General features: G+C 40.7%; 1 protein-coding gene across 12 annotated transcripts in view; it reads left to right on the forward strand.

Annotated features, from left to right (window-relative positions):
- BCAS3 (BCAS3 microtubule associated cell migration factor) overlaps positions 1-26,903 on the forward strand; it is a 296,591-nt gene that overhangs the window by 74,560 nt on the left and 195,128 nt on the right. For 8 of the 12 annotated variants that reach the window (XR_015807899.1, XM_088176980.1, XM_088176982.1 and 5 more), the window contains exons 15-17: positions 3,518-3,782; positions 18,461-18,611; positions 25,390-25,434. Coding sequence is in view for 11 of the 12 variants with exons in the window: in XM_088176980.1 (XP_088033106.1) it covers positions 3,518-3,782; positions 18,461-18,611; positions 25,390-25,434 (461 nt within the window). In the remaining variant the exon portion in view is untranslated. The remainder of the gene's footprint in view (positions 1-3,517; positions 3,783-18,460; positions 18,612-25,389; positions 25,435-26,903) is intronic. The other 4 variants (XM_088176983.1, XM_014881117.2, XM_088176979.1 and 1 more) reach the window with 1 other exon arrangement.

A 26,903-nucleotide genomic window follows, 5' to 3' on the forward strand; every position in this document is an offset into this window, starting at 1 on the left:
CCTGGTGTAACTCCACACAACTGACAGAGGGGTGGTAGGAAGAAAAAAAAGAATGCTAGGAAGATGGAAATGTAGTTTATTTCTTGTCATTTTTATTGAAATCCAAGGTTCAGCACTGTGAGGTTGGTTTTCTAGCTGTTACCTGATTTACCTGGACACAGTTCTGTGCCAGGTGCTCTGGGCTGGCCCTGTTTGAGCAGGGAGGTTGGACCAGATGAGCTTCTGTGGCCCCTTTGAACCCAACCCATCCTGTGATTCTGTGATTCTGTAACATCAGAAATGATTTTTTTGATCTGTGCAGTATTGAAAGCTGATCCTCAGTAGAGCTGTTGACGTGTGCTGTGTCCTTGGAGGACTCTGTATATTAAATTACCTGACTGTGTCACTCAGGGCAGGCTCTGAGTGGTAGCTACATGTTAATTCAGTTTTCTGGAGGATTTTACCTCATAATGTTCAAAACACTGGGAAATAGAAAAGTGGAAGTTAAAAAGAATCACAGAAGAGTAATTGGAGGGAAACAGGAGAAGACAGGAAGCACATTGACCTTTTGGAGCAAGTCCAGAGGAGGCCACCAAAATGTTTAAAGGGCTGGAGCCCCTCTCATGTGAGGAAAGGCTGAGAGAATTGGGGTTGTTGAGCCTGGAAAAGAGGAGGCTTTGGAGTGGTGTATTTGTGGCCTTCCAGCACCTGAAGGGAACCTGCAAGAAAGATGGAGAGAGTCTAGGACTGAAAAGAATTTGAAAATATCTTAAGGGTTCCCAAATTAAACCAAATCTCAGGTCTGTAATTCCCTTTGCTGGTCCAGACAGAAGAGGATAGATAAAATTTTAAAATACAGACGTGAGTATTAAATGTGACATTGACCTTGAGCTATAGAATAAACTTTGCATTGTGAGAGATCTGGCATACTTTGTACTTTATTAACATATATCTGTAAACACTATGGAGCCTTGATTGATCTTTGGTATCTAAACATTACATCATAATTAACAACAAATCCAGAAATATATTATAAATACATGAAATAATAGTACATTAACCTAAAGAACAGCAATAAATTGCAACGCTTAGCATAAACTTGAAAACCACTAATGGGCCACTGTGCAGTTTGTTTATACACTGAGCAGTCGAGAACTCAGCATAATGTACAGGAACGTGGTGGGGAACAGCACGGCCCAGGGTGTAATTTATAGGGCTTTATTCATGGACACAGCTGAGTTTTGAAGTTGTTTCTGAGATGAGCTTTGTCCTTTGAGCCTGGTCCATGCCTTCTTCCAGTTCTCCTGCAGAGCTACAGGCTCCTTCGTGCTGCACAGATGGATTTGTGCTGCTCTGATGTGAGCGTGCTTAATTCATGCCCTTGGAATTGGAAATATTCTCTGAATCACGTCCTTGAGCTGCCTGTGGTTCTGCTGCTCCTCGTGTATCTGTGAAAGACAAATTTTGAGACCAGTGAGCAATAGGTGAATCACGTGGAGCTCTTTGCCGTGCTGAGCAGGGCTTCACAGCTCTGCTCCTGTAAATCTTAATTCATTGCACACTCTTGTGTCAACACTTTTTTTCATGTTATTACTGAGCATTAAACCCTTCTGCCTTTGTGGGTTCAGCCATGTTTGAGGCAACCATGGCCACGATGCCTGCTCTGGCTGCAGCCACTGTTTGTGAGCCCTGTTTTAAAGAGAGCATTTGGGATTACGGAGTTCCACGCTTTCTTCCTGTGGATCAGGGATACTTTTTTTTCTGTGTAATGTTTACACTGAGGAAAAAAAAACATCCTGTAGTGATTGTTTCCCAGTTTGTTGGCTCGGGCTGTCATTTGCCAGGGCTGTTGTGTGTAGTTTTTGAAACAACATAACCCTCAGGGTGCCAACTGGAAACTGAGTATTAAAGTAGAAACATGCAGTTTTCTTGCATGGTACACTGAGATGGAATTTTTTCTCTGTCATCTCATAGTTCCCTTGTAACTGAGAGTGGCAGTTTCAACACAGTTCATATGCTACGTTTTGACTGGTAGAATTTACCACTTCAACAGCAAGTACTGAAATGCTCTTGGTGCCATCGTTTTCCCTGACTCCACTGCCTTTGGGTTTTTTTTGGAGCCCTTATTAATCCCTGTGGGGTGTCTAATCCCTTCTGAGCAATCTGTTAAATTGAAACACTTTGTAAGCAAACTCGGAACTCCAAGTGCTGCACTGTAGGTGGGTCAGAGCTGAGTCCTGAAGTGCCAGAGCTGTCAGGATTTGGGGGGTCAGAGCTGGATCCTGAAGTGCCAGAGCTGTCAGTTTGGGGAGCTGGCTGAGCAGCTCGTTTGGGGATGTCACCAGGACTGAAAGGAGCAGGTGTAGCACTGGGTTTAGTTTATCTCGGTAATGTCGATGAAGCATTTTGTGTCGTGACAGTCTGTCAACCAAATATCTTGTCACAAGTCACAAGACTTAGACGCTTTTTTGTCTCCGAGGCTTCAGGGCTCTGTTGGAAACTTGCACTTTGATGAATACTTTGCTGCTTTTGTCTGGAATAGCTGGAGTGCATTTCTGGAATATTTGTCAAGATTTTATCAGTGTTTACTCCAATTTGAGTACCTAGTATATTGTAAAACTGGCTTCAGTGAAATCTTAAAGAATTTTATTTAGTTTATGCTGTTTAATAATATAATGAAAACTAATCCTTCGTCTATATGTTTGTTTGCTGTGGTAAATCCCACTTGTGTCCATGGTTCCTTTTAGTCAGCTTTTACCTTTAAAAACATTTTTTGGAAGAATTGTTTCAGGACTTTTTTTTCTCTATGATAAATCATTTTAACTTCAACTACTTGTTTTCTTGAGTTGTCTGCCAGGACGGGCTTGGAAACAAACTTTAATCTCTCTTTTAAAGCATTCCTTCAGGAACAAGAATTTGCTTTCCATCAAAGCATTGTGTAAAGCACACTTAAAAGAGAATTAAATCCTTCTGGACTTCATATCTGAGATCTATGCAAGGAGTAACTGTAGTGGAAAATGTTTAACTGTATTTTTATATTTGCTTCAAAACTGACCATTTTAAGCTAAAATAAGACTTGTGCCAGTATTTGTCAAAATCAGGCCCTATGTTGAGATCTCTCTCTTTTCTTCTCATCCCTCCCTTTTCCCGTTTTTGGGCAATCTCTAAAGATTAAACAAGCAAATACAAAACATGTAATTGAAACAATTTCCCAGCTCTTTTTAGAACAAAATTCTGTTTGAAAACTACACCAAGATCTTGTGGCTTTCTGCAGCACTTTGCAGCATGGTTTGTTTTCATAATCTCAGAATATTTTGAAAAGCACACAAAATTTGCAACTGTGAATTACAGTGTATATACCGAATACAGTGTATATACCGAATATTAAGTTAATTGATAAATGCACCAAAATTCAAGTTATTGCCTAAATGCGAGGGATTGTTTTCTCATTTGAGCTTTGTGTTTTGAGACATGACCCCCGTGTGGGAGGTTTGCAGGTCGGTGGCTTCATTCCCGTGTCCCCCTCCCTGTTTTGCAGGTTCAGGATATCTCCTTCAGCCACGACTGCCGCTGGGTGGTGGTCAGCACACTCCGAGGCACTTCCCACGTTTTCCCCATCAATCCCTACGGAGGCCAGCCGTGTGTCAGGACCCACATGTCCCCACGGGTGGTCAATCGCATGAGCCGCTTCCAGAAGAGCGCGGGGCTGGAGGAGATCGAGCAGGAGCTGAGCTCCAAGCAGGGAGGACGCTGCAGCCCCGTGCCTGGCCTGTCCAGCAGCCCCTCTGGTTCACCTCTCCATGGTAAATCTCCTTCCTTCCTTTCCTTCCATCATGAGGAAAAATAGGAATTTCAGAAAATGAGGCGCTGTAGGTACTGTGTAAAAATATGTGATGTGTACAGATACTGCAGGAATGAGCCAAGGTGGAAACGCCTTGGAAAGACAGTTCTGGTTTTGCAGCTTGCTTTAAGTAAACGATGCTATCACAAGCGTGTTAATAATTGCTGCTCAACTGAAAGGTTGGAGATCTTTAGGTTTCAAGTTTTGTTTCCATATAGCACACAGTCAGTAAACTGGTCTGTATTCAAAGAATTTTATTGCCTAAAATTCTCATTGTTCATTGGCCTTGGTGATCACAAAGCACATCTGAATATCTACAGTAAATACTGCTCGGGGAGAAATGTGGGAACGAGGCAGTGGGAAGCTGATGGCACAGATTTGTGTCTACTTTTTCTGTGTGTGTGTGGGAACAGTGTGACAAATAATGTGTAAAGGTAAAAAAAAATCTGTAAGAATTGATCTGTCCATCCTGTTCCTGTGATGGATGTGCCTTGGAGAAACTCGAAGGATGTGAAGGGGAGCCTCAAAAAATGTTCAAAAATTATCAGTGTCACAGCTTTTCCAGTTTTGTCTTTTCTTTCAGCCTTCCTCTTTCATGAGGTCTGTGCTAGAAGCTGCTTTGTTTGCATTCAGGATTTGCTGCATCCTTATGCCTCCTTTCTGTTGAGAGTAAGTCACAAGTTCCATGGAAGTGAAAGTTTGAATAGCAGTTTGTTTGGGGTAGCCACCCTTTTCCAGTCTGAGAGTATTAAAAATGGCCAGGAACAGTCCCTCTTCCCTAATTATGAGTGGGATTAGGAGCTCTTGTGAAAGCCCAACTATGTGCTGGGCTTTCTGCTATAGAGGGAACCTTTGTGGGATTTCTGAATCAAAGGAACTGTTTTATGACTTGGTGATTATTAAGGGAACCAGACTTGTCTCAGAACAACCCTCTCTATTTTTGCCTTTCTTTGGACTTCTCTGAACAAAGGTTTGTGCGTGGCTGTTCTGGAGCCATCCTCTTCTGCCTGGAGCCACTGGAAGGCACCCAAAACGTGCTCTGAACTTTCTTCCTCTTTGGAGACAGTTGTGTATCTACCATTTCACTTCCTCTCATCTCTGGACAGCAGCTCAGCCTGAAACAGGCTGGGGAGTGCTCCAGAGGTTTGCTGTGGCACATCCAACTGCTTTTAACTGTGGAAATCATGGAGAGGAGAGGAAGGAACTGTCAATTTGTGTGGCTATCACCCAGCCAGTTCTATTTTCTGTCAAGGGAAACTGCAGTAAGTTGTTGCCTTTACAACAAATCTGAGGTACATTTGAAGTTTGGAATAGATTTGACACTTTTTAAAAACAAGAATCAGCAGTTTGAGGATGCTCAGTGGTGGAGGCAGGAGACAGGTGTGCATGGACGAGTCACTGAGAGAAAGCCAGCAGCTTTTAGGGGAGTGTCTCAAGAGTTCTGGGGCTTCAATTTGCAAATGTCTGTCTTGAAAGATAATAAATCAGATTGCTTTCAAGACCTCTGTGCAGTCATCACTGCTTGAAAATTGGCTCTATTTAAACAATCAGCTCCACTGGAAGTCTGCACATGGGTGCTGAGAATGAAGGCAGGAAGGTGACTTCGATTCCTGGAGGATTTCACACAGTTTGAGCTCATCACTTGAACAGTGCAGAAATTGGGCACGTGCTATGACTGTGTGTTGGTAACTTGCAAAACTTCATCTGAACATTTTCCATGAGAAATCTGTGGGGATTGTGTAGAGGAGTTAGCACAGATGTATTAAAAACATTAGGAAAAAAATAAAATCGTTGCGTTTGAAAGAGTCCATTTGGTAAAATACCGTAATATTTTCAGTAATTTTATTGCTGCTTTTTCATTTCAGTAATCTTTCAGTTCCTCTGGATGATGGCAGGCAGGATATTGAACCCTGTTCTAAGCTTTTTATAAAAAGCCATTTATCATCAACTTGTAAAAACCCCCTGAAGTTCAGAGCAGTTTCAGCAGAGGGACTGTGTGTGTGTGTGTGTGTGTGGCAGCAGGATTAGCCAGAGACCGATGATTATTTTAATTTGTGAGCCAAGATGTGTTTACTCAGATTGTAACAGCTCCTTACCATATTATAATGTTAAATTATTGTTGTTTGGAGGAGTCGAGGCAGTCTGGTGACAGAAGTGTAAACGAGTACTCGAAACAGAAAAGAGCAGTTCTGGGTTTAATTCTTTGCTTTACTTCTAACTCACTCTGCAACCCTTGGTAAATTTTATTCAGCTGATTTTGTCTGTCAGCTCTCTGCTGTGTGACAACAGTAATAATCTCTGTGTTCCCCGCGTGGAATGACTTTAATTTTGTAGCTTTCTTCAAGAAGAATAACTGTTATGTTCCTTAATCACCCCTCTAAGTGCAGCTGATTAAAAGGGAAATAAAGCCAGAGACCATGTCCTGGAGAGCACCATTGCTCTGGGACAAGGTGTTGATTAAGTGACTGATTCAGAGGAGATTGTGGCAAACTGGAGGATTTTTCTGTGTGGAGTCACGTCATCACGATTTTCCTCTTACATCTTTACCAGTTTTCAGTAAACCCTACATGAAAAAAAAATGCTTTTAATCTTTCTGCTGATATTGCTTTTGCATTGCAGACTGCACTGGTTTATCTTCCCTTTTGTTTAGCAATTGTAACTTATTGATGATAACTTGTGATTAGCTTTTATTCTTGTGAATATTTTCAGAGCTCGGGCTCTGTCATATTTTTCTCACTTGTTTTTTTTTCCTCCTGGTTTCAAAATGAAACTGTTTGCTGTGTATATAGTAGCAAGGCAATGTATTTACATTGTGTTGGAGCACCCCAGGACTGTTTATCCACACAATGTCAACCTTTGCTGGGGGTAGGGATGATTTCATTTCCAAATGAATCATTGTTTGGCTTTGTTCTTTCCAGCAGAATGAAGTAAACTGTTAAATAGAGGATGATAAAGAGATATTTCCTTTGCACCTTGTATAGCCGACAGAGATTTTGTTTGGGCTGTTCTGTCTGTTAATGCAGCGAGGTTGTATTTTTGTCATTCCCTTCCATTGCCAGAGTGTGTTGTGAGGAATATCTGAGTTATGTTGGGATCCTTTTATGGGCTTTTACTATTATAAGACTATTACAACATCAGTTGGTTGTTGGGGTGAACATTAGGGTAAAATATGGCCCTGTATGACCATTTTATCTCTATAAAATTTGGTTTATGGTCCTTACCTGTAAGGGATGAGTAGTTAAAGCAGAGCTATGTCCTTGGTGCAAACTTCTCCCTGTTCTCTTCAGGACACCCACATGTGAATAGCAAGGAGCATTTAGCTGTAAAAATGCAATGCTTTTTTTGGAAAGTTGAGAACTACATATTACTCCAATTATTTTGATCCTGCAAATTAAAATTTACGGAATGTTATTAATTCTTGCACCACCGTAAGTGAAATAAAGTCTCTGTAGCTCTGTTCACTCCGTTTTCTCTGTTGCTGGCTGCAGGAATTTCCAGTACCAGAACAAGTAATAATCCAGTAAGTTAACTTTGGATCTACAGCTACACATCCACACCTACTAAAAATATTCCATAATAATATGATACTCTCTGAATTTGCCTTGCATTTCATTGGGTATTGAAGTATTTATTTATTTGCCAAAAATCCGTTCATAGTACGCTGTGGTTCTGTTTCAGATTTAATACCGATGCTGAGAGGGAGTATATAAATTTAGAATTATGAAAAAACCATGTTGTTCTTGATACAGTACATTCAGGCTTATATTTATCGCTTTATAAATTTTTTAGCATGGCACATTTGCAAAATCTTTCCTAAGTTTAAAAATCAAAAGGTTTTCTCTTGCTTTTCCTTCATTTGTCACAATCGCAACATGATTAAAATTCAAGCATAAAACTGGAAGTTTGATAAACATGCAGCCTGGGATGCTTTACATATTTTCACGTTACTTTTCACTATTTCCCAGAGTGAAACTCCTTTTACTAGAAGAATTCTTATGGGAAAGCAGAGTTGAAAGGACTGACATCATCAGCCCTTCCTGAAAAACAGATTGGTTTCCTTTAAGTAACACTCACTTAAGAAACCACCTATTTAGAGAGAGGCAGACAAAAATAGTTTCAAAGAAAATTAACTGTATAATAACTTAAAGCACTGGAGGGCAGTTCCTTCACTAAACGCTGTGAACACGAGCTGAAAACGCTTCTTGGAAAACTCTCTATTAAGTTTAATTTTTCTCTTTGTAGCGTCTCAGTCCGCGCGGAAACAACAAGAGCGATCCGCAGCGCGGCCCGCGTCGTTTTAACGTGCTTTTAACCTTCCTATTCGCGTCATTTTCGTGTTTCTCCGCAGCGCTACACTCGGCTCTTTTTCCTTTAATTTAAGCGTCATTTCAGATCATTTTCTCAGCTCCCATTTGCTGTTTTTCAGCGCGGATTTCGGCCCGGCCGCGCCGGCTCCCTCAGCGCTGCCCCAGCCGCGGCCGGCAGGGGGCGCCCTCCCCCCGGCCATGGCGCCTCAGGCGGGGCCGGCCCTGAGGGCCGTGAGGGGGGGATGTGGAGTGGAGCCGCCGCAAGGCGGACAAATGGTGGCGATAAGGGTAAAAACCTTGTCTTTTTCACTAATGCGGGCATAGGCGTCATAAATATTTATTTATATGCAAATGTAAAGCGTCCACGTTCTCTGCGCTGCCTGGAGCATCGAGTGATTCTCTTCGCGCCTTCACCTGGCGTTGCGCTTCACGGTTTTAAGGCAGCTGGGGAAAAAAAAAAACCCAAACAAAATTAATTTACCTGGTGGGATTTTTCTGCTAATGACTATGATTCTGTGATTTTGTGATGATTCTTTCTTTCTGAATCAGTCCCGGTGGTGGTGATGGAAGGTCCTACATGTAAGACTGGGAGAAGAGGTTGGAAGAGCTGGAATCACCAGTTTGGGAACCAGCCAGAAACTTACTGGGTTTAATGGAGCTGTGTTTGCTGTGTTTTAGCTACATTTTTCCCCCTTCCTTTTTTTTTTTTTTTTTTTTTTTTTTTGGTAATGGGTAGAGAATCAGTGGCGTGAAAGAAGTGGGTGGTGTATTTTGGATAGTTTGTGAAGTGGAAGGAAAAGATCCATTCCCTTCAGATAAGTAGGGAAGTAGACTGATAAATTCTGTCACAAGGGAAATTCGTGTCTGTACATCAAGTGTTTCTAAAGCAGGTTTTTGTAAACAGCATAGATCGAAGACTGGGGCATGTTTGTGTTGATATTTGAAAGAGAAATTTCAAATATTCCAGGTAGATTGAAAATTGAAGGAGATGGACATCAGAAGGGAATTGCAGCTCTGGAGATAGGGAGTGTAAAAATCTATGACTGAGTGATTTAGCACAGCAAATGCTGTAGCAGTGGTCAGAGCAAACTGTTTTGGAAAGGCTGTGGGTAGACAGACAGACAGAGGGGAAATAATTGGCAGCACACAGGAGACCATGATGGCAGAGATGGATCATGAGCTGAAGGGAAAGGGGAAGGCAGAGAGGAGTGGGATACCACAGATGTGAACGTCCCACTGAACTTTTCCTGTCAAGATGGATGATTTCAGTCTTGGTAACATCAAATGGAAGGAAATTTTGAAAGGGTCAAGTGCTGATGTGTCAGAGTCAGGTACTGAGGGAGTCCAAGAAGTGGTAACTGGAATTTTAAGTGTTTATCTGAAAACGACTTAATGAATGACAGTCTATAATTCTATGGTTATTTCAATTGTTCCTTCAATTACTCCCTCTTAGTTTACAGTAAACCCCTGTCTTTCCATCCACAAATCTCTCCAGCTAACCAGGTACATAAAATACAGGCTAGTGCATTTCCTTTTTGTACACTGCAAGTAGTAACAACATCCTGCAGCTGATGCAGTGCTTTGATTGCCAATTGGAAATTGATAAATAATGATATTAATGATCCATGAGAAGGAACATGCTCGACTTTACGTCTTCTCAGGGTGTCAGTGCAGAGGGTTAGGTACACTTCTGTACAGCTGAAATGAGTGTGATCAGCATAAAAGCCATCACTAGGACTGAGATTTGGAGTAACAGTCCAGCTGAAAAGAGTTGGTCAGTGAAGGAGTGACGCAGGAAAGATTCTCTGCATGGTTCACGGCCAAAGCACAAAGGAGAAAGGCTGGAATTAGGTCAGGAGAAGAGTGGACTAGCACAGAGGAGACATTGCAATCCAGATATTTGTTGGTGGGTCAAGGAATGTAAGTGGTTCAAGGGAGCTGCCATCAGTGAAATGACAAAAAGGAGCTTTGCTCACCTGATACAAGCCTGTAATATGTTGGATCAGAAGGTGAGAAAGTAGAATCTAGAGTTTTTCAAGAGACTGTATCAGCTGAAGGAGGAGGTTGAAGTATGGAGGGTGTTGCATGACAAGGGAGGTTTGGCATGAGGGAAGGTGAAAGCATGTGAAGCTCCATGTAAGTAACCATCGAGGGGAAGGAATGGGGCAGGAGCTGGTGGGAACAATCATTTTATCTGATGGACACACTGAGTTCAAGCCCAAACACCTTCTGCTTCCCCTGGCAGTGAGTATTCTGGGAATCCAGGGCTGCTTCCTCATGTCTGCAGCCTGAATCAGGCTCCCTGTCTATATGATTGGTGATGGATTATGCAGTAAATGGGTGTTGCCCTTGCTGCCCTCTTTTCCTTTTTTTTTTTCCAGTTTATTATTCTTAAGTAAGGCATTTAATCAACTGTGCATCTTTGGTAGCCTGAAAAATGTAAACACTTTATGGAAAGAAACGTAAGCATTAAGATTAGAAATAAAATATACTTATATCTTTTAAAAGGTTTATCTTTACCCTTAAATATGCTGATTGAGCTTATTCTTTTTCGCTTAGCCCTTGTGGGCTGTTAAAATCAGTTGCTTTTTCCCATCTCAAGGAAATGCATCTTTGACACTTCTCATGACCTGAGTCACGATGCTGTCACGGAGCCAGAAAACATCCTCAACGGTCATGGGTAAAAGAGCAGAGCTGCCGAGGGTGTGTGGTGGGTGCAAGAGGGACAGATTGCTTCAGTTCCTATTCTATGGGTGTTTCAGACAAGCCATTTATTATAATTACCCATGGATATTATTATCAAGTTCTCAAATGCAGTGGTTCTCAAGGCACTTTTTTTTTTTCCTCACATAGCTTGGGATAAATCTCGTGTATTCAACCCGGATTGAATTCAGATGCTAAAATATTTGTTCTTACGGTTGCAACTGGAGGGAAAATAAGGCAGAGATGGAAAGGTAGGGATAAAAAATCACAGATGTATTAACATTTAGTTTATCATCAAAATAAGTTGTAGTAAGCTCAGCTCTTTTTGGGTAAGGGGCTGCCATTAAACTTTCCCTATCTCCTCACCGAACACATTTGCACACAGAGATGTCCTTCAAAAATTCCCAGCCCAGCTAATTTTGCAGTTTCTAAGACTGGTGGATCAGTTTTTCTGACTGTGCTGTCTCAATACAAAAACCATTAAGTTCATAAAGATAATTTTATTCTGTATCATTTGGTTGAGAAGTCTGAGACACTGAAATTTTCCAAAGTTTACAATGCTCAAGCGTCTCGGAGTTGTCCCTGAAAGAAGGCTTTGAATGAAATCTGTGCTGATCTGAATTATGATGGATGGACACGACAAGGGGCAGCAATAGTGCATTCTTGTTTTCTCAAGCGCTTCATCATTCACCAGCAGACAGTGTTAGCAAAATTCCCATGTGCAAGAAATCGGAGCAGCAGAGCCTCTCCCCAGCGCCCGGAGGCTGCCTGCACGATAACCTCATTAGTGCAGTGTTAGTCTGAGCTCACACAGTCCTGTCCTCTCAAGAGTTTGCAAACTCCAGTCCAGAGCTGTGGTAGCCACAGCCTCTGGCCCAGAGCTGGCTTTACAGCCACATGGTGGGGAGGATGGCACTGCTCCTTCTTATTTGTTTGCAACATACTCTGCAGCTACACCTATAGTACTTATAATAAACTAATCTTGCACTTCCCATCTGTAGAGAGCTGAAGGTGCAAGATCTGTTTCAAAGTGGGTGGACTCAGCCCTAGCCTTTGCTGGAGATGACCCAGCAGAGGGTGGCCAGTTTGGCTGTTTTGGCTGGTAACACCATCTGGAACAGCCCAGCTGAAGCTGCCTGTGCAAAGCCTGAAGCCAACAGCTGGCAAATCAGTTTGGTTGGGTTTATTTTGAGTTTTGCCCATACATGGACTTGAGCCTTGCACAAACAGTATTTTTAGTTAAATAAGTCCTGAAAGATGATTATTATGCCAGACTTGTGTGTGTGGTGGTGGAGGGGTTGTTTTCTAAGGAAATCCATCTTTGTCCAGGTAGAGGCACAGGCAGTGAAGGGGTCATGGGAGTTCCCTCTCTGCTGAGATTATTGGGTATCAGTGAGTGGGACACTTCATAACTGAGGGACAAAGTTCCTGAAACTGAAGATAGTAGAAAAGCTCCAGAAGGAGGAAGGCACTGTTATGAGGCCATGTTCAGATTTTGAGTGGATGTTGCTGAAGTTCAAGGAGCTTGGGTGAGAGGGCAGGGGACTCTATCCCAGCAGTGACCGAGACACTTGGGCTGGCGCTTGTGCGTCTCTGCAGAGCGCTCTGACTTAGGAGCTGTCACCATCACATGCCTTGCCTGGATGCAAACAGAGAGCAAGCTCTGCTTTCTTTGGGTGATGGTGAGATTTAGTGCAGCTGTCTTTCCAAAGGTTCCATATCAAACAGATTTAAATGTTACAAAAACAACTGGTTGCGTTATTTTCTCCCATCCATTCCAATAGAAGCAAGATAGTGATAGGTTTAGCTCTGAGTAGCTACATGATGTGTGTGCAGTAGCTAAGACATAATATTCCTCCTTCAATGGGTCTAATTGTACTGGAAATATTGAGGGTTAGGGTGTGAAATGAGTTTAAATTTGATAGGACACAATTCAAGGAAATGGCAATGTAACTTTAATTGAGAGGCGATCGTTAACTAAAATAATTCATTTCCTGACTTTTTCTAGGAAAATGTCTAACATTTTACAAAGAAAGATAACACATGTTGAACTGAATAAAACAAAACACGAAAGAAAAAGGCCACTTTGGCAGTAATTAGGGCTCGTGGTGCTGGGTGTGTGTCCCGGGCCAGCAGTGAGTTTGTCTGTCAGGCTCTCCCAAGGACTTTGTGAGCCAGCATTGCTTCCGCTGCGTTCTCTGCTCGGGTCACAAGGCAGCGTTTCTCACCAGGGCGCTGCTGTTTCCTCTTCCGACTGTAGTAGATTACAGATTATACTGGAACATGTCTGAGGAAAGGTCAGAAACGAGGGTGAAAGTCTTGGAACTGAAGCTGGGAAGCTTTCCATTCTCATCCGGGAAACTTTTTGTATTGAATAAAAAGCAAAGCAAAATAAACCACCACATCCACGACACTTCTGTTTTTCCTGCCATTTTTTGCCTACCAGTTAGAAAGGATTTTATTTCCCTTGCATTATACAATTAGGGAATGTTTAGCTGAAGAATCCTCAGTGTTACACTAAACAGAAATAATGGCCAAACATGGTTCATTTTCCTGTAACTTGGCCTCCACATGATTGCATAGCCCGGAGTTACTGCATTTTTATTTACCAAATTATAGATGTTTATATGTAGTGTTAATGTCAGTAGACTTCGTGGTACCCTTTGAAATGGAGTCTGTTAAATACTGGAAGATATAAAAGCTAATCAAGTGGGGTTTGAATTTTAATGACACTGCATTACTAAGGTTTTTGTATTGGAGTAATGGAAGAAAAATGGAGAAAATCAACATAGAAGCATTTTATTATAAGGCTGAGAGGTGCTTCATACCACTTTAGTTTTTCAAATTAAGTGTATAGAGAAGCTAAAATCCTTCTGATCATTACTTTCCTACCAGAAAAAATTGTCTGGGCCAAGTCCTCTTTGCTTTGCTCACTGACAGTTTACACCAAAGAAAATCTTGCAGCACTTGTAGACATGTCATACACATGCTGAAATTTAATGGTTAAAAGGGTTTAATTTCAGTTTGTTGATAAGTTGGTGTTTGCATCCCTTAGGTGTGAGGGTGCAGTCTTGGTTTTAAGCTTGGCTGTGATTTAGGAGTTCCATTTTCATGCACAAATGGTATCTGTGGTACTGATAGATTCAAACTCAGTTGAAATCAGATAAGAAGTGATTTGGTTGCATTAATGTGGGACTGTGCATGGACTAAAGAGCAGAGTAATGAGGGCTTCATCCACATCATTCTTTCAGGATCCTGTGAAGGTTTTTTTGCCCCACTGTGCTGCTTCTGAACACAATCCTTGGGGCTGGGGAATGTCGCTGCCAAGCTGCATTTCGATGTATAATTGTGTCAACAGTAGTGCCAAAAATCAGAGTTTTTGTCCTTCTCTCTCCTCAGAGATGATCTCTGACAGCAGTGCCCTCAAGTGCTCTGCTCAAACACTGACCAATTTGAAATCTGGCCTGAATTCATCAAGGCTCTTAGTTGATCAGAAGAGGACACATAGCTGTATTAATTGCTTTCAGTTGATTGATTGCTTTTTGAACAGTGTTAGAAGCTTGCAGGTCTTGAATGTTTTCTCATTGATGTAGCTTTCCTTTCTCATCCAAAAATACAGTTTGAAAACTTTAAAAAGAGTGGTTTGATCGAATGTTTAACTCTCACATTCAGACATAAAGAGTAACTTACAGATTGAACACTGGAGGTGTGTGGAGAGCTCAGGGTGTCTCTGCCCAGGGGTTGAGGAGGGAAGCGATGCCGTGGGACCCCGAGCCTGTCCAGCCATACCTGGGAGCTGCTCCTGATGGCTTTTCCACAGATGTCCAGCTTTGTCAAAACCCACTAAATCTTGTGAAGTTTATTTTCCTTATAGCATCTGTATTTTATAATGGTGCTTTTAATTTGTTTTTCCTCTGTCTGCTGGGATTTCTTTTGTCCGGCACTTGCAGGCCTCCCTTTTTTCCTCGCTGGAAGTGAGTCTGTCAGTGATGGCCGCTTTGGGAATACAGCTCCCTCCCTCTGACAACAAAGCCCATTGTTGTTTGCTTTCTTCACTTTTATCCTCAGCTTAATCCATTTCTCCTTTGAGTGGCAGTGGAAGAAAATGTCTGGAAAAGAGTGGCTCAGGTTTGGGGGGATGAGATGGTGGTGGTTTTGCAGATTCTCAGCAAACAGGTCCAAAACCAATGGATTGGGTTTTCCATGTTTCAGTAGGCAGTGTTTGCCTAACATAAGGCTGCACTTGCAAATAAACTTGTCACACTCCAAAGCCACAGCATCCTCAGCTTTTTGGAAGTCCCTTAGTAAAATTACTAAGAGATTTACCAGCCTAGACTGGCTTTAATGTATCCCATGCACAGCTCTGATATGAAAATCTCCTCTATGGCAGCCCGTGGAAAGACCAATCCTTGACCCCATGCCTTGCACGGGGTGCTGAGGGCTCTGGGTGATTACCAAGGGAAAGTGCCTCCTTGCTCAGGATGCTCCTGGAAATGATCCTTGAGAGGACACATTTGCCTTGGAATTGTGATGGTGATGATTGGTTGCAATTAAAGCATTCCTGGAGTAGCCTGTAGGACGAGATCTGTGTGTGTCAGTCTCCAACCATTTACAGTTAAATGCACTGTCCACATGTCAGGAGGTAACTTGAGTTCAGCATTCTGCTGGATGAAAAATACTGGATATTTCTACCCGACTTAAACTTTGGCTTGTTTGTTGCTTGTCCTTTGACAGTGAATCAACAACGGCTTGAGCTGCAGAAATAATGTTGATGCTTGACTGCATTCTTTGTGCTCTTTTGGCCTGATCTGACTGCCCTGTGCACACACAACTCCTGTTTGCTGCAGGAGTTTCCTGCTTGGAAGGGCTGCAGGAACGGAAGGGTAATTTTTGGGATTCTTGGATGGATACAGCAGCATACCAGAAAATGAGGGGGTTTTCTTCAGCTTTTATCATCCTTACCATCTTAATATTATTGTAGTCAGATTTACAAGAGCAACTTTCCTGTCAGAAATAATTTCTCTCCTCTCTGTAGCATTTCAACTTTTAATTTTTGACTAGTAGCACTTTTAATTACAATTTTTGCAGTTAAACAACTGACTGTTGCAGCAGAAAATGCAGGCTGGCAGGCAATGGTTGTTGTGACATATGTGTGGTATTTACAGCTTTTCCATTTGTCACAGCAGAATTTTTTTATTGTGTTTGTGCTGAGAAGTGCTGTGCGTTATGAGGTCTGGTTTAGTTAATTTTTTATTGAGGTTTGTATACATCAGATTTAGCTATACTTCCAAATATGTAGTTACAAATTAAGTGCTTGACCTCCTGAAAGATTTTTTTTGGTTTCTTTCTCAAAGAATCATCTTATATTTTAGTCTCTTTCAGAATCTCCTTTACACATTTTCATTCTTCTTTTTGTTTTTATTGTTTAATACTTTTTAAAAAAATTAATTATATTTCCTTATAAATGAGCCTAAGAATTTGTAAGATGTTGTTCCTACAATTAATAAAAAGCTCTGAAGGTATGAGATAATCCTGCAGTTTTCTAACTGCTCTGGGAGTCCTCAACTTGTATGGAAGCAAAGCAGCTCATCCTTGTGTAGGAAGGACACCTGTAAATCCCTCATTTCTCTGCATGCAAATATTCCATTGAATCAGCTGAAGGCTTTGCATGTGGAAAACCACATGAAGCTGGGGCAGAGGGCACTGAGACATGAAATGTGCCTTGAGAGGGGAGAGAGGCTGTTCCAACCCTGCCCTTGGATCAGCAGTTGAGAGTTAATCATTAGATTCTGAACAAGAAAAAAGAAAACAAATTGCTGCTGTTTGGAGCCCTGTCAGTAGATCCTGTCGGTGCTTGCTGTGCCCATGTGGATCCAGGGGAATATGGGAGAGGGAAACACTTCCAGAGAGGCCTTGGCTGCAGGAGCAGTGACTAATTAGACAATAATGCACAAAACTATCCATACTTCTTCCTGCAAGAACCAAAAATGCATTATTAAACTCATCTTTATGAAAATTAATTGCATCTCAGTCTTATTTAAAACTGAGCTGGGTTTTTTTTTTTTCCTTTTCCTTTTTCTTTGTATTCCAAGTTGGTGCAGGAAAATTGCTGTTAATGAAATCTGCTCTCTGGGAACTTCAATAGGCTTGTTCTTCATTAAAGCCTTGCTATTTCTCTTAAAACGTATTGATGGATGCTCAGGCCAGATACTTATCACAAAATACACTTTGTAATTTCATCATTTCTGTTATTGTGCTTCTCTGAGATGCAGAGGTCTGGGGACTTTGCAGAAAAACCCCAAATAAAACCCGAAGCTCACAGTTATATAGTATTAAAAGAAGGGTGAAGGAAGCATTGAGTGTCTTTAGGATGATGAGACATTCATTAAGATTTTTCCGCCTTCCTTTTCCTATTTTCAATCCATCTGAAGTACCATTAAAGCTTTTCAGGCAGCTTCCTGTGAGAAACCCTTTGCTGTGCTGTTTTTCTTCCTTGAAAAAAGGTGGCTGCTCTTGAGGCAGATTGTATGGATTTGGCCTGGGATTTGTATAATATCTGTGTAGAATGCATCGGTTGTTTAGGAACCTAATTCCCAATATGGTTCCCTTTTGATTAAGAACAAAGCCAGCGTTTCACAGCATTATAGGAACACAGAAAAACAAGTTAATGATCTAAACCTTTTAATTCATGGTTGCTTGTCTATTTAAAGTACTTTTGATTCTGCTATAAACAGACTGGCCCCTTTTTTTGTTTAACTTCTTTCTTTGGTTTCTTCACATTTCTTTCTTTACTGTCCATGAAATTTGGAGCTAGTTTCCTTTTCCAACTGAAGAATGAAAGGTTGTGACTACAGAGTGATACAGCGAGTAAGAAAGCGTATCCAAACTGGGCGTCCATCCAGCACAGACCTCTTTGAAATCAGCTAAATTTAGGGTTGTTGAGGGGTTTTTTTGTTATGTTTTCCCTTTCCTTTTTTTTCAGTACCTGTGTTTCATTTTCGTCTTTTTGAATGAATATGAAATTTGTTGCTTTTTTGGATATTTTTTGATTTTTACATCTATTTTGGCGTGGCTTTATTTGACATAGTTACTTGATATTTCCCTCCAGCCTTAGTTCTGCAGATGATTATTTTGTGTGTCTTTATCCGTGGAGACAACAAAAGCGACCTTTTCAGGACTTCCAATTACCAACACTGTATGTGGTACTTTAGGAAAAGAATTCCCTTCCAGATACTCCTTTTTTTTTTTTTTTTTTAAATAGAGAATTGGAATCCAGAGCTTGTCCTTCAAATCGAACTCGAAAACTTTTCGGTGAACAAAACTGCCAGGCAAGCAGCAGCAGCAGCAGGAATCATTTCCCTTGCATGGAAAAGAATCCTTCCTTTTCCCCATCTGTAAAATTAGTAATTGCTTTTTCCATTGTAATTTATTATTTATCTGAAATGAAGATTAATTTTCGAGATTTTTTTTTTCTTTTATTAGAACAGCAGCTTGTTTGTGGTGGTTTTTTGTGGGTTTTTTGTTTTTTTTTTTGGTCTTTTTTTTCTTACTTCGGGCAGATGTAGAAATGATAAATGAAGAAAAAAAAAAATTCCAACAATGTGTTTTATTGCATCTCTATCCCATCAAGGTAAATTGAACAGCCAGGACACTTACAATAACTTCACAAACAACAATCCCGGGAATCCTCGGCTCCTGCCTCTCCCAAGTCTGACTGTGGTGTTGCCTCTTGCTCAAATCAAGCAGCCAATGACATTAGGGACCATCACCAAACGCACAGGGTAAGTGGCACAAACCTTCCTCAGCCTTTATGATTCGTTTGCAAATCGTTTGTGTCATTCGTGAGAATTATTTTTATTCCTTATTTTAATTTCAGTGTATGTCATTTAATTGTAGCAGAAGGGGGATGGGAGGAGAGGAGACTGAAAACGTCAGATAAATAAATACAAGATGAAAACAAACCTCTGTAAATTCAGGAATATTCATTTGGGTGGGTCAGAAGATGTTTTCACACCAGGAATTGGAATGAAACATAAGCAGAGCTGTATTCAATCAGAATAAAATATGGTTTTACTTTTTTTTTTCCAAATTTGTTTATTTTGATTTCCAACCTTTTCAAGCAGAAATGATTTTTGACCATCAGAACTGGAAAGACAGTAAGCCAGGTTGAGCAGAAAGGCAAAACTTAATCCCTCTGTTTTCTTGACCTTGTTTTTCCTCTGTTGCACTGTTCTGGACTGGGTAATTCACGTGTGGGTTTCCTCTCCAGAGTCAGCTGCACTTTGGTACTTTTCATGTGCCATGGTAAAGCAATTCAAAGTATTTCTTGAGAAAAGCTCCTCTAAATATATATATGTTATAAGATTTTATGAGCTTCATAAACCACCGAAATTTAAAATTAATTAATACTGTCCAACAGCTGACATTTTTCTCTTGCTAAACTTTAAATATTCTTTTATTGTAATTAAAGATGCAGGGTGGTGATTATATTTTTCCTCTCTCATTTTCTGGTTGTTTGAATTCCTGAATATTTTCCAGTTAAAAATCTGATCGATCTGTTTAGTTTCTGGAGGGCTTTTATATTTTTAAGGGAAGTAGATCAAGCATGGCATGTGGTTGGCCAGAACAGCTTCCTAACCTTTTCCTGCATTTTGGCAAACACAGGCCGTGCCTGCCTTGCTGCAGTGCTTTCCTGCTCAAACCCTGCTCGTGAGGTGAATTTTCCCTTGTGTTTCATGAACTGGGAATTATTTTTCAGGGGGTTATTCCCTGTCTGCCCGTGTAATTCCCATCTTTGTGCTGGAGTTCAGGACTTGCTGTGAAATCCCCCGTTGCTGGGTGTGAGTGCTGGCAGTCAGAAGCTGGGCTGTGCACGTGTTGTCTCCATTCGTGTCTGCCCAGCAATCCTCTCCTGCCCTTGCTGTGAAACGGGGATTTCACGGAGCCCAACGTGAGCCACGGACACACAGCTGCCCCAAGCACACGGAGACATTCCTCAGCTTCACAGATAATTGTAGATGGAACTTAAGAAACAGTAAAGAAGCAGTTTGAGGGTCATGTTGAGGTTTAGCTTCCTCCACAGACACATTTCAGCTGCTTCTTTTTGCCTTTTTTACTTTTCTGCTCAGTTTAAACTGAGGGAAAAAGATTTTGTTGCTGCTCAGATGAATTTTGGAAGCATTTCCAGGTGTGATGCTGGATGAGGATGGGAAGGAAGGTGGGATCAGGGGAGGTTGTCACAGGGCAGGAAGTCACAATTCCTCAAAGAGGGGAAATACCAAAAACCTGACTTGAAGAATATGACCAATGAAGGACAGAAATGTAAATGTGGGCTCCCACAACTGGAACAGACACTTAGAACCAGGTGGGACACGGCAGAGAAAGAAACTAAAAATTCACCTGAAGGACTGCCAGGGAAGGTAGGCTATAGGAACAGTGAAGAGGATTTGGATAAACTTGGTTTACAGTTCTAATTATTGCAAAATTCATTACAAAGGTTTCCTTAATGCTGTGTGATACCAGCAAACCTTTCTAAAATTATTGCAATTGTAATAAGTCTGCAGTATTTTATTTAATGTTTTATTCTTAAACATCTAAAACATATTCGGAGTGGTTTCATATTTGTAGTTTTCTGGTAAATTATACTGTTCACAAACTGTCTCTGTTCCATTTTATGTAATTTAAAAAACTAATTAAATTTAAAATGCTCAGTGAGGCTTATGTAAGGGGGGAAAACAACAGTCATGGGAAATACCCTGCTGTGTAAATAGAGTTTTCATGAATGAGGATCATAATTTTCAGCACAGCCCACGTAGCCTTGTAACGCTAAGCCGAGAGCTTCCTTCATTTGTTCTGCATCCAAAATATTTGATGAAAGTACACAAAATTAACATGAAAAGCTGTTATTTATAAAGCAGGGATTTAAGAGGAATGCCTAGGATCCGAAAAGCCTGGCATGCCTAAAATGACCAAATTGAGACAGCAGCCTTAACTTAAACCTCCAGGGGGCAAAGCGTGTGTTTAACATATTTAACATCTGCCCTCATATTTCTGCAAACACATAGCACTGGAAGTCTGTGCAGTGTAAGATTTCGACAGGACAGGGACCATCTGCCTCGCTGGGAGAAGTGTAGGAGGCATGTATTACTGCAAATGGCAAAAGACAGATGTATTTACACCTACATGGTCAGCACCTCTAAGCAGTGCTCCGAGGAAACAAGGCTCTTCCTTGGGAGCAGCTGCTGAACCTCGCGATTGTGCAGCGATCAGAAAAGGAGCCGGGCTCGGCATCACTCAGCTTCTGCAGGCACTGCCCTCAAAGATTCCTCTCCTGGGCTTGAGACTTTGAAAGAATTAAAAATTTAATCTGTTGCAGCACATTTAAGCAAGGCTCGAATATCATATAATTAGAGGGTTGGATTTGTCCGTTTTATTTGCTCTTAACATCAGCTGCTTTAATATTAAATCTTCACGAAGCCTTGTAGATTATATTAACCAAAAAATCGAGTTGGGGTTTGTTCTGCTAGTGTCCAAGACAGCAAAATATTTTCCAGGTACTGAAAGGACTGATCAGTGCTCTTAATATCATGTGTCTGGAGCAGAGCTGCAAAGCATGTCATGTTGCTTGACAGGTGGAATGGCAGTAAATTTTTTAAAAGTGTTCCCTGTAGCCCTATGGGAATGAAAGACAGAGTCTGGAATTGTGTCATGACCGTGCTGTTCATCACAAATGCTTTTTTTTCCCCCCTCTGCAAACATGTAGATTTTGGAACATGTTCTGATCAGTCACTGCTCTGAAATGCAAGTTCCATTGTCAGCATGAAGCATCTTGGAGCATCCCCCTCTGCCTTCCATCGCTGTCCTTTCCTTCTTCCCTGCCCTCTGCTTCTTCCTTTGCTTTTCCAAGTCTCCCACTGTAATTTCTGCACCTTCATCAAGCACTTAATTTTTGTCCCTACATTTTGTCATCCCATTGACTGGCTTTCCTGTAGTTTGTGCTGTCAGCACATTCAGCCTTTCCCAGAGGGGCTCTAACACTAATGAGTAAGGAAGCTTCTGATGTTTTAAAGATTAGAGGGGGGGATGCAGGACAGCACAAGAGCAGGATTTAATAAGTCTTTTTATATCTGTGCCTCAGTTTCCCTCTCAAATTTTTGATAGTAATGCAGAATTCCTTGTCAAGGCTGGTGAATGGGTTAATGCATTGCTCATTATAGATCAGAAAGGGGAAGAGCTGTATGATCCATCTCATTGTCTATAAAAGGCAGTGAATCAGAACATTCTAGAATTCAGCTTTGTGCCCCACAGTAACTCCATGAGTGTTCCCTGGGTTTGTGGAATGAGCTGTAGCTCGTTTCCAGTGGGGACATGGATGAGCTGCAATGGGAAGGAGGGAAAGAAAAGATAAAATAATTGCCCCAAAAGAAAAACTATTGTCAAAGTTGGTTCCTCTGACAGCAGCATTTGTTTTAACTTCCTCAAGGGACAGGGTCATTATATTTATATCATACCTCACTCCTCAATTCATCCATGCTGGAGTGAGCAGCAGGATGGAACCTGCATTAGCTGAGTCTTGTCAAAACACAGAAATCCAGTGTGCCTTGCAGGAAAGGGATAGACCTTGCTTTTTTCCAGCCAGGAGATTTAGGTAGTGTATTTTGAAACATGAAACTCTATCCCTTCTTCATGCCATCCCTCATTCCACCCTCAGTGAGGAAGGGGAAAGTAGGTAAAGTGATGCAATTTTATAATTTTAATTTTCTATGCACAGAAAGTGACTGAGATATCTTGGGTTTGTTTCATCTCAGGGAGCTGCATTTATCCCAGGGTCAGCTACTGCAGCAAACAAAAATAAGAGGTGCAGAATCATCACATTATGGTAAAATTAATTAGGAAAAAATAACTGAAAAGGTAGTGAGAACAAAAACAAACTTAGAGCTAAAGAATTCAACACAGTTGTCTGAAGCCAGACATTCTCTTTCTGGCACATTTCTCAGACATATTTTGTATCACTTTTAGTTTTAGAATACATTTTAGTAACAAGGCAATGCTGTAATGATTGGTAATTGATACAAAATACAATTATTTGCACTAAAGTTTGTTCAGTTGTCACTGTTTATGAAGGGATTCTCGATTTGGCACGATGAGGGTTAGAATAAATGAGTATTGCACAGCTTATTAAAAGCTTAAATAGATTTATTAACCATAACAACACCAAATCAAAGTATTTCAGTTTTCGATTTGCTAAAACTCAGAATCAGGTAAGAAACTGCAAAAAATTCTGTCAGAACTTTGACTGGTAAATCATCTTCATTCCATGATTTCCTTTGGAATTTCTCCCTAGCTCTGGGAAGGGGAACCTGGGTGAGTTTTTGCCTTGGCACTGCTCCCTTGCTGTCACCGAGCGCAGCCATCTGGTGCTGTCTCTTCAAGGTTGGGTTCTCCTGTAATTTGTGGATTCTCTCTCTCGCTCCCAATTAGCATTCCATCCATATTATGTGAAGGAAATAGTGAAAAACAATTGCTTATATAAATATCATAGGGGAAAAAAAAATGGTCATCTTTAAAGAAATCAGGTCTTTTGAACAGAAAGGGGGTAGTTGGTTTTCTCACATGTAAAACATTTTAATAAGACTCTGCTGTAGTCTTTGGAAGTGTAGTTACATTTTCCTTGTGATACAAAATTTTTTATCCAAAACCAACCAAACAAAACCTTCAGTTGAAGCCCACCTAGGCCAATTTGTGATTAAAATAAAGAGAATTTGTTAATTTGCAAGTATAATCTGATCAATATAGCAGTTGTAGAAGAAGAAAAAGCCAGTGTTATCTTCTGAAATGTTTAATGGGCTCAGCTAAGTGATATTTGCCTGAGATTTGAAAATAGAGCAACTGAGGCAGAGAAGAAGAAGAAAAACAATAGTGTCCAAAACATGCATGATCATAATTTAGAAATTGAATTCTAAGCTGCCAGGCAGATCTGACCACTCTCCAATGGCTCTTCAAATTTACACTTGATACACTCTAGGTTTTAAATTATGTTGGCTTTGGGTTATGCAGGAGATTTAGCTTCCAATTAAATATTTAAGCAGTGCAGTAGTGCTGGACTCATCTTCTAGACTGGCCTCTGACTTGGGGACTGGATGTGCTGACTTTATAGGAGATCATTCAGTTCAGACAATTTAATTAGCTTTTAGCACTGTTCAAAGATGATATATTAGGTCTAAAAGAGTGGTTGGTTCTGCCAAATGAGCTCTGTCCCCAAAAATGTTAACCAGTTTATTAAATTCAAAAATTTAAATGCCAGTCCCTTATATGGAAATAAAAAAAATTTTTTTTGGCCTATAGTACTAATTAAAAATAGGGATCTTTTTCTGTAATATTTTATTCTTTATTGGATGTTTGCATCTTTGCATGTTGAAGAATATATGTCTTAGGTTTGTACCTTCACCTGAATGTTTTTTGAGAGGATCCCTTCATTCATGTTGTGCTCATGTCAGATTTAGTTCACTGAATTCTTTTTTATCAGGCTGGTATCCTTTTAATTGTGTTGGTCTATGGCTGAGTGCTTTATACATCCATCAGTGCTGGACCTTTTCTAGTAATTCATTGCCTGAAAATATTTCACCTGTTTCAACTACCTAGACCTTATGGCTGAGTCAGAGTATGAAAAGAAAACAGAACCATTGGCATTTAGAAAATCAGTTATTTAGAGATTTTGTGGATGATGTTGCATCCCAAATGAGACTTGAGCATGTGAGATTTGTCTCCTTCTAAATTTGCCTTCTTTTGCTAATTTCAGATTTTATGTAAATGTCACTGTGGCAATGTCTTTTTAAAGGGAGAAATCCATTGAAAATTCCCTCAGATTATGGGTTAAAAACTCTCCACTGTGCAAAATACATGAACAAAACTTGAAATCAAATCGTGGTGTAAATTGTTGGGTGTCCAAAAGCACTCAGCTTTAGATCTGGTGATTTGAGCATCAAATACATTTGAAGAGACTTAGACCTCTCTTTCCTACATCTGTGCAAGCTTTTAAGGGGGGGAAGAAGATTTCTTGGTCAAACAGTTGAGTTTCATGGGGTGTTTCTGTCCTAGCAAGGGCTGAGTAATTGTCCCTGAAAGGTTCTGATGGCACCTGTTGGTTTGATTTGACCTCCTCTCAGTAATTGGTAAAACTGCCCCACTCGGCCCCTCGATGTTCCATGGAAACCCCCCACCTATGGCTGATGTGGATGTTAATTCCCTTTTCCTGTCAGCTCTGACTCCAACATGTGCTGCAGGCCCAGCTTTGGCAGCAGATTGGAGGGGTTCCCTGAGCTGTGCCCGAGCCCAGCCCTGACTTTGAGCCCAGCTTGCACCGATGTCCCCAGCGCGTCCCAGCACGCGGAGCCGTCCCGGCAGCTCCCGGCTCCGGGACCCTGCTGCTGCCCTGGCAGCAAAGGGTTAACAACGATTCTCTTCACTTTCTGCAGCAATCTTTATGGCATGATATACAGTGTACTTGTTGGGAATTGAGTTCTCATCTAATTTCTGTGCATTTTTCCCCTTTCCGTGAAGACCTTACCTGTTTGGAGCAGGATGTTTTTCCATAAAAGCTCCTTGGTGAGTTCCCAGTTCAAACCCAGCATGCCTATACTCCATTTGCTGTCCTTGCTGAAAATAACTCTGTGCTTAGACTTTTTAATTTTGGATTAATTTTTTTTTGTTGTTTTTTATTTGTTTGTTGCATGGCTGATCCATAGGTTTCCACCCACGTAATTTCACTTTTAAACTATGGATGCGTGTTCACCATCAAGCATTGCAAGGAATTGAATTCACTTTTTTTTTTTTTTTTTTTTAACCTTTGAGAGTGCATTTAATTTTTAAGTAGCAGGGAAGTTGAAAAAATAAATTATTTCTAAGTGGGCAGAAATGATTGCAATGTCTTTCCAAACAAGTCTCTCTTTTTTTTTTTTCTATATTGCTTCCTTTATTATTGTAGCACTAAGTTGCTTACAGACAGAAAACATCGATGATGACCTCTGAAAAATAAGCCAGATTAGCAGTGAGTAGGCAGTAAAGTACAGCAGTGAGAGGTAAAGCAGTAAAATGGGCACTGAAAAAAAAAAAAAAAAGAAAAACTGATTACTCTGGAGAAAAAAAAAATCACAGAATGGTCAGGGGTGAAAGAGACCTTCAAGATCATCTCATTCCAACATGGGAAACAGTTCTGTTAAAATTGGGGTATTTGAAATAAAAAGGAGTTTCATTTGAATGTGGAAAAAATGCAGCATGTTATAAGAATACAGACAAGAGAAAAAGCAGATTTTAACAAGTTTTTTGATGTTGGAGTTTGGCTCAATATTTGGGCATTGCTGCATCACCTCAGTCACCACTTTGTAACAGGATTGGGCTTAGATGCTGGAAGTTTTGAATAATAAGAATGAAAGAAATAGGAACATCTTAGAAAATTAAAAAACTTCCAGCAAGGAGTTTTCTGGGGCTTGGGTTTTTGTTTTTTTTTTTTTTTGTGGGCTTGGGATTTTATCTTTGTTTTTAATTTAGCTAAAAGTATCTATTAACTATGGCCACCAGTATCTGTTAGAATATTTGTACATGGCTCTTGGGTTTGTTCTAGAAGTTGGCACCACATGCATCACCCTTAATGTCTCTATCAAAATATTCTTTTCAGGAAAAAAACTTGTTGAGAGGTTTGTGGAATTCCCAGAGAAAGGCTGAGGAGGGATTTGGGAGAAGGGAAGGGAAGGGAAGGGAAGGGAAGTGCAGGAAAGGAAAGGAAAGGAAAGGAAAGGAAAGGAAAGGAAAGGAAAGGAAAGGAAAGGAAAGGAAAGGAAAGGAAAGGAAAGGAAAGGAAAGGAAAGGAAAGGAAAGGAAAGGAAAGGAAAGGAAAGGAAAGGAAAGGAAAGGAAAGGAAAGGAAAGGAAAGGAAAGGAAAGGAAAGGAACTTTCCTTTATTTGTGGAGAATTTCTAATTCCTGAATTACCTCCCTAAGGACCATTTTTAAGTGCAGTTTCTGGTGCACCAAAGAGTTTTGCCTGATGGTGATCTTAGAAGTGCCAAGGCTCTGGAA

This window comes from Sturnus vulgaris, chromosome 21 (assembly GCF_052056855.1).
Source record: "Sturnus vulgaris isolate bStuVul1 chromosome 21, bStuVul1.hap1, whole genome shotgun sequence".
In the NCBI taxonomy this organism is placed as follows: Eukaryota; Metazoa; Chordata; class Aves; order Passeriformes; family Sturnidae; genus Sturnus; species Sturnus vulgaris.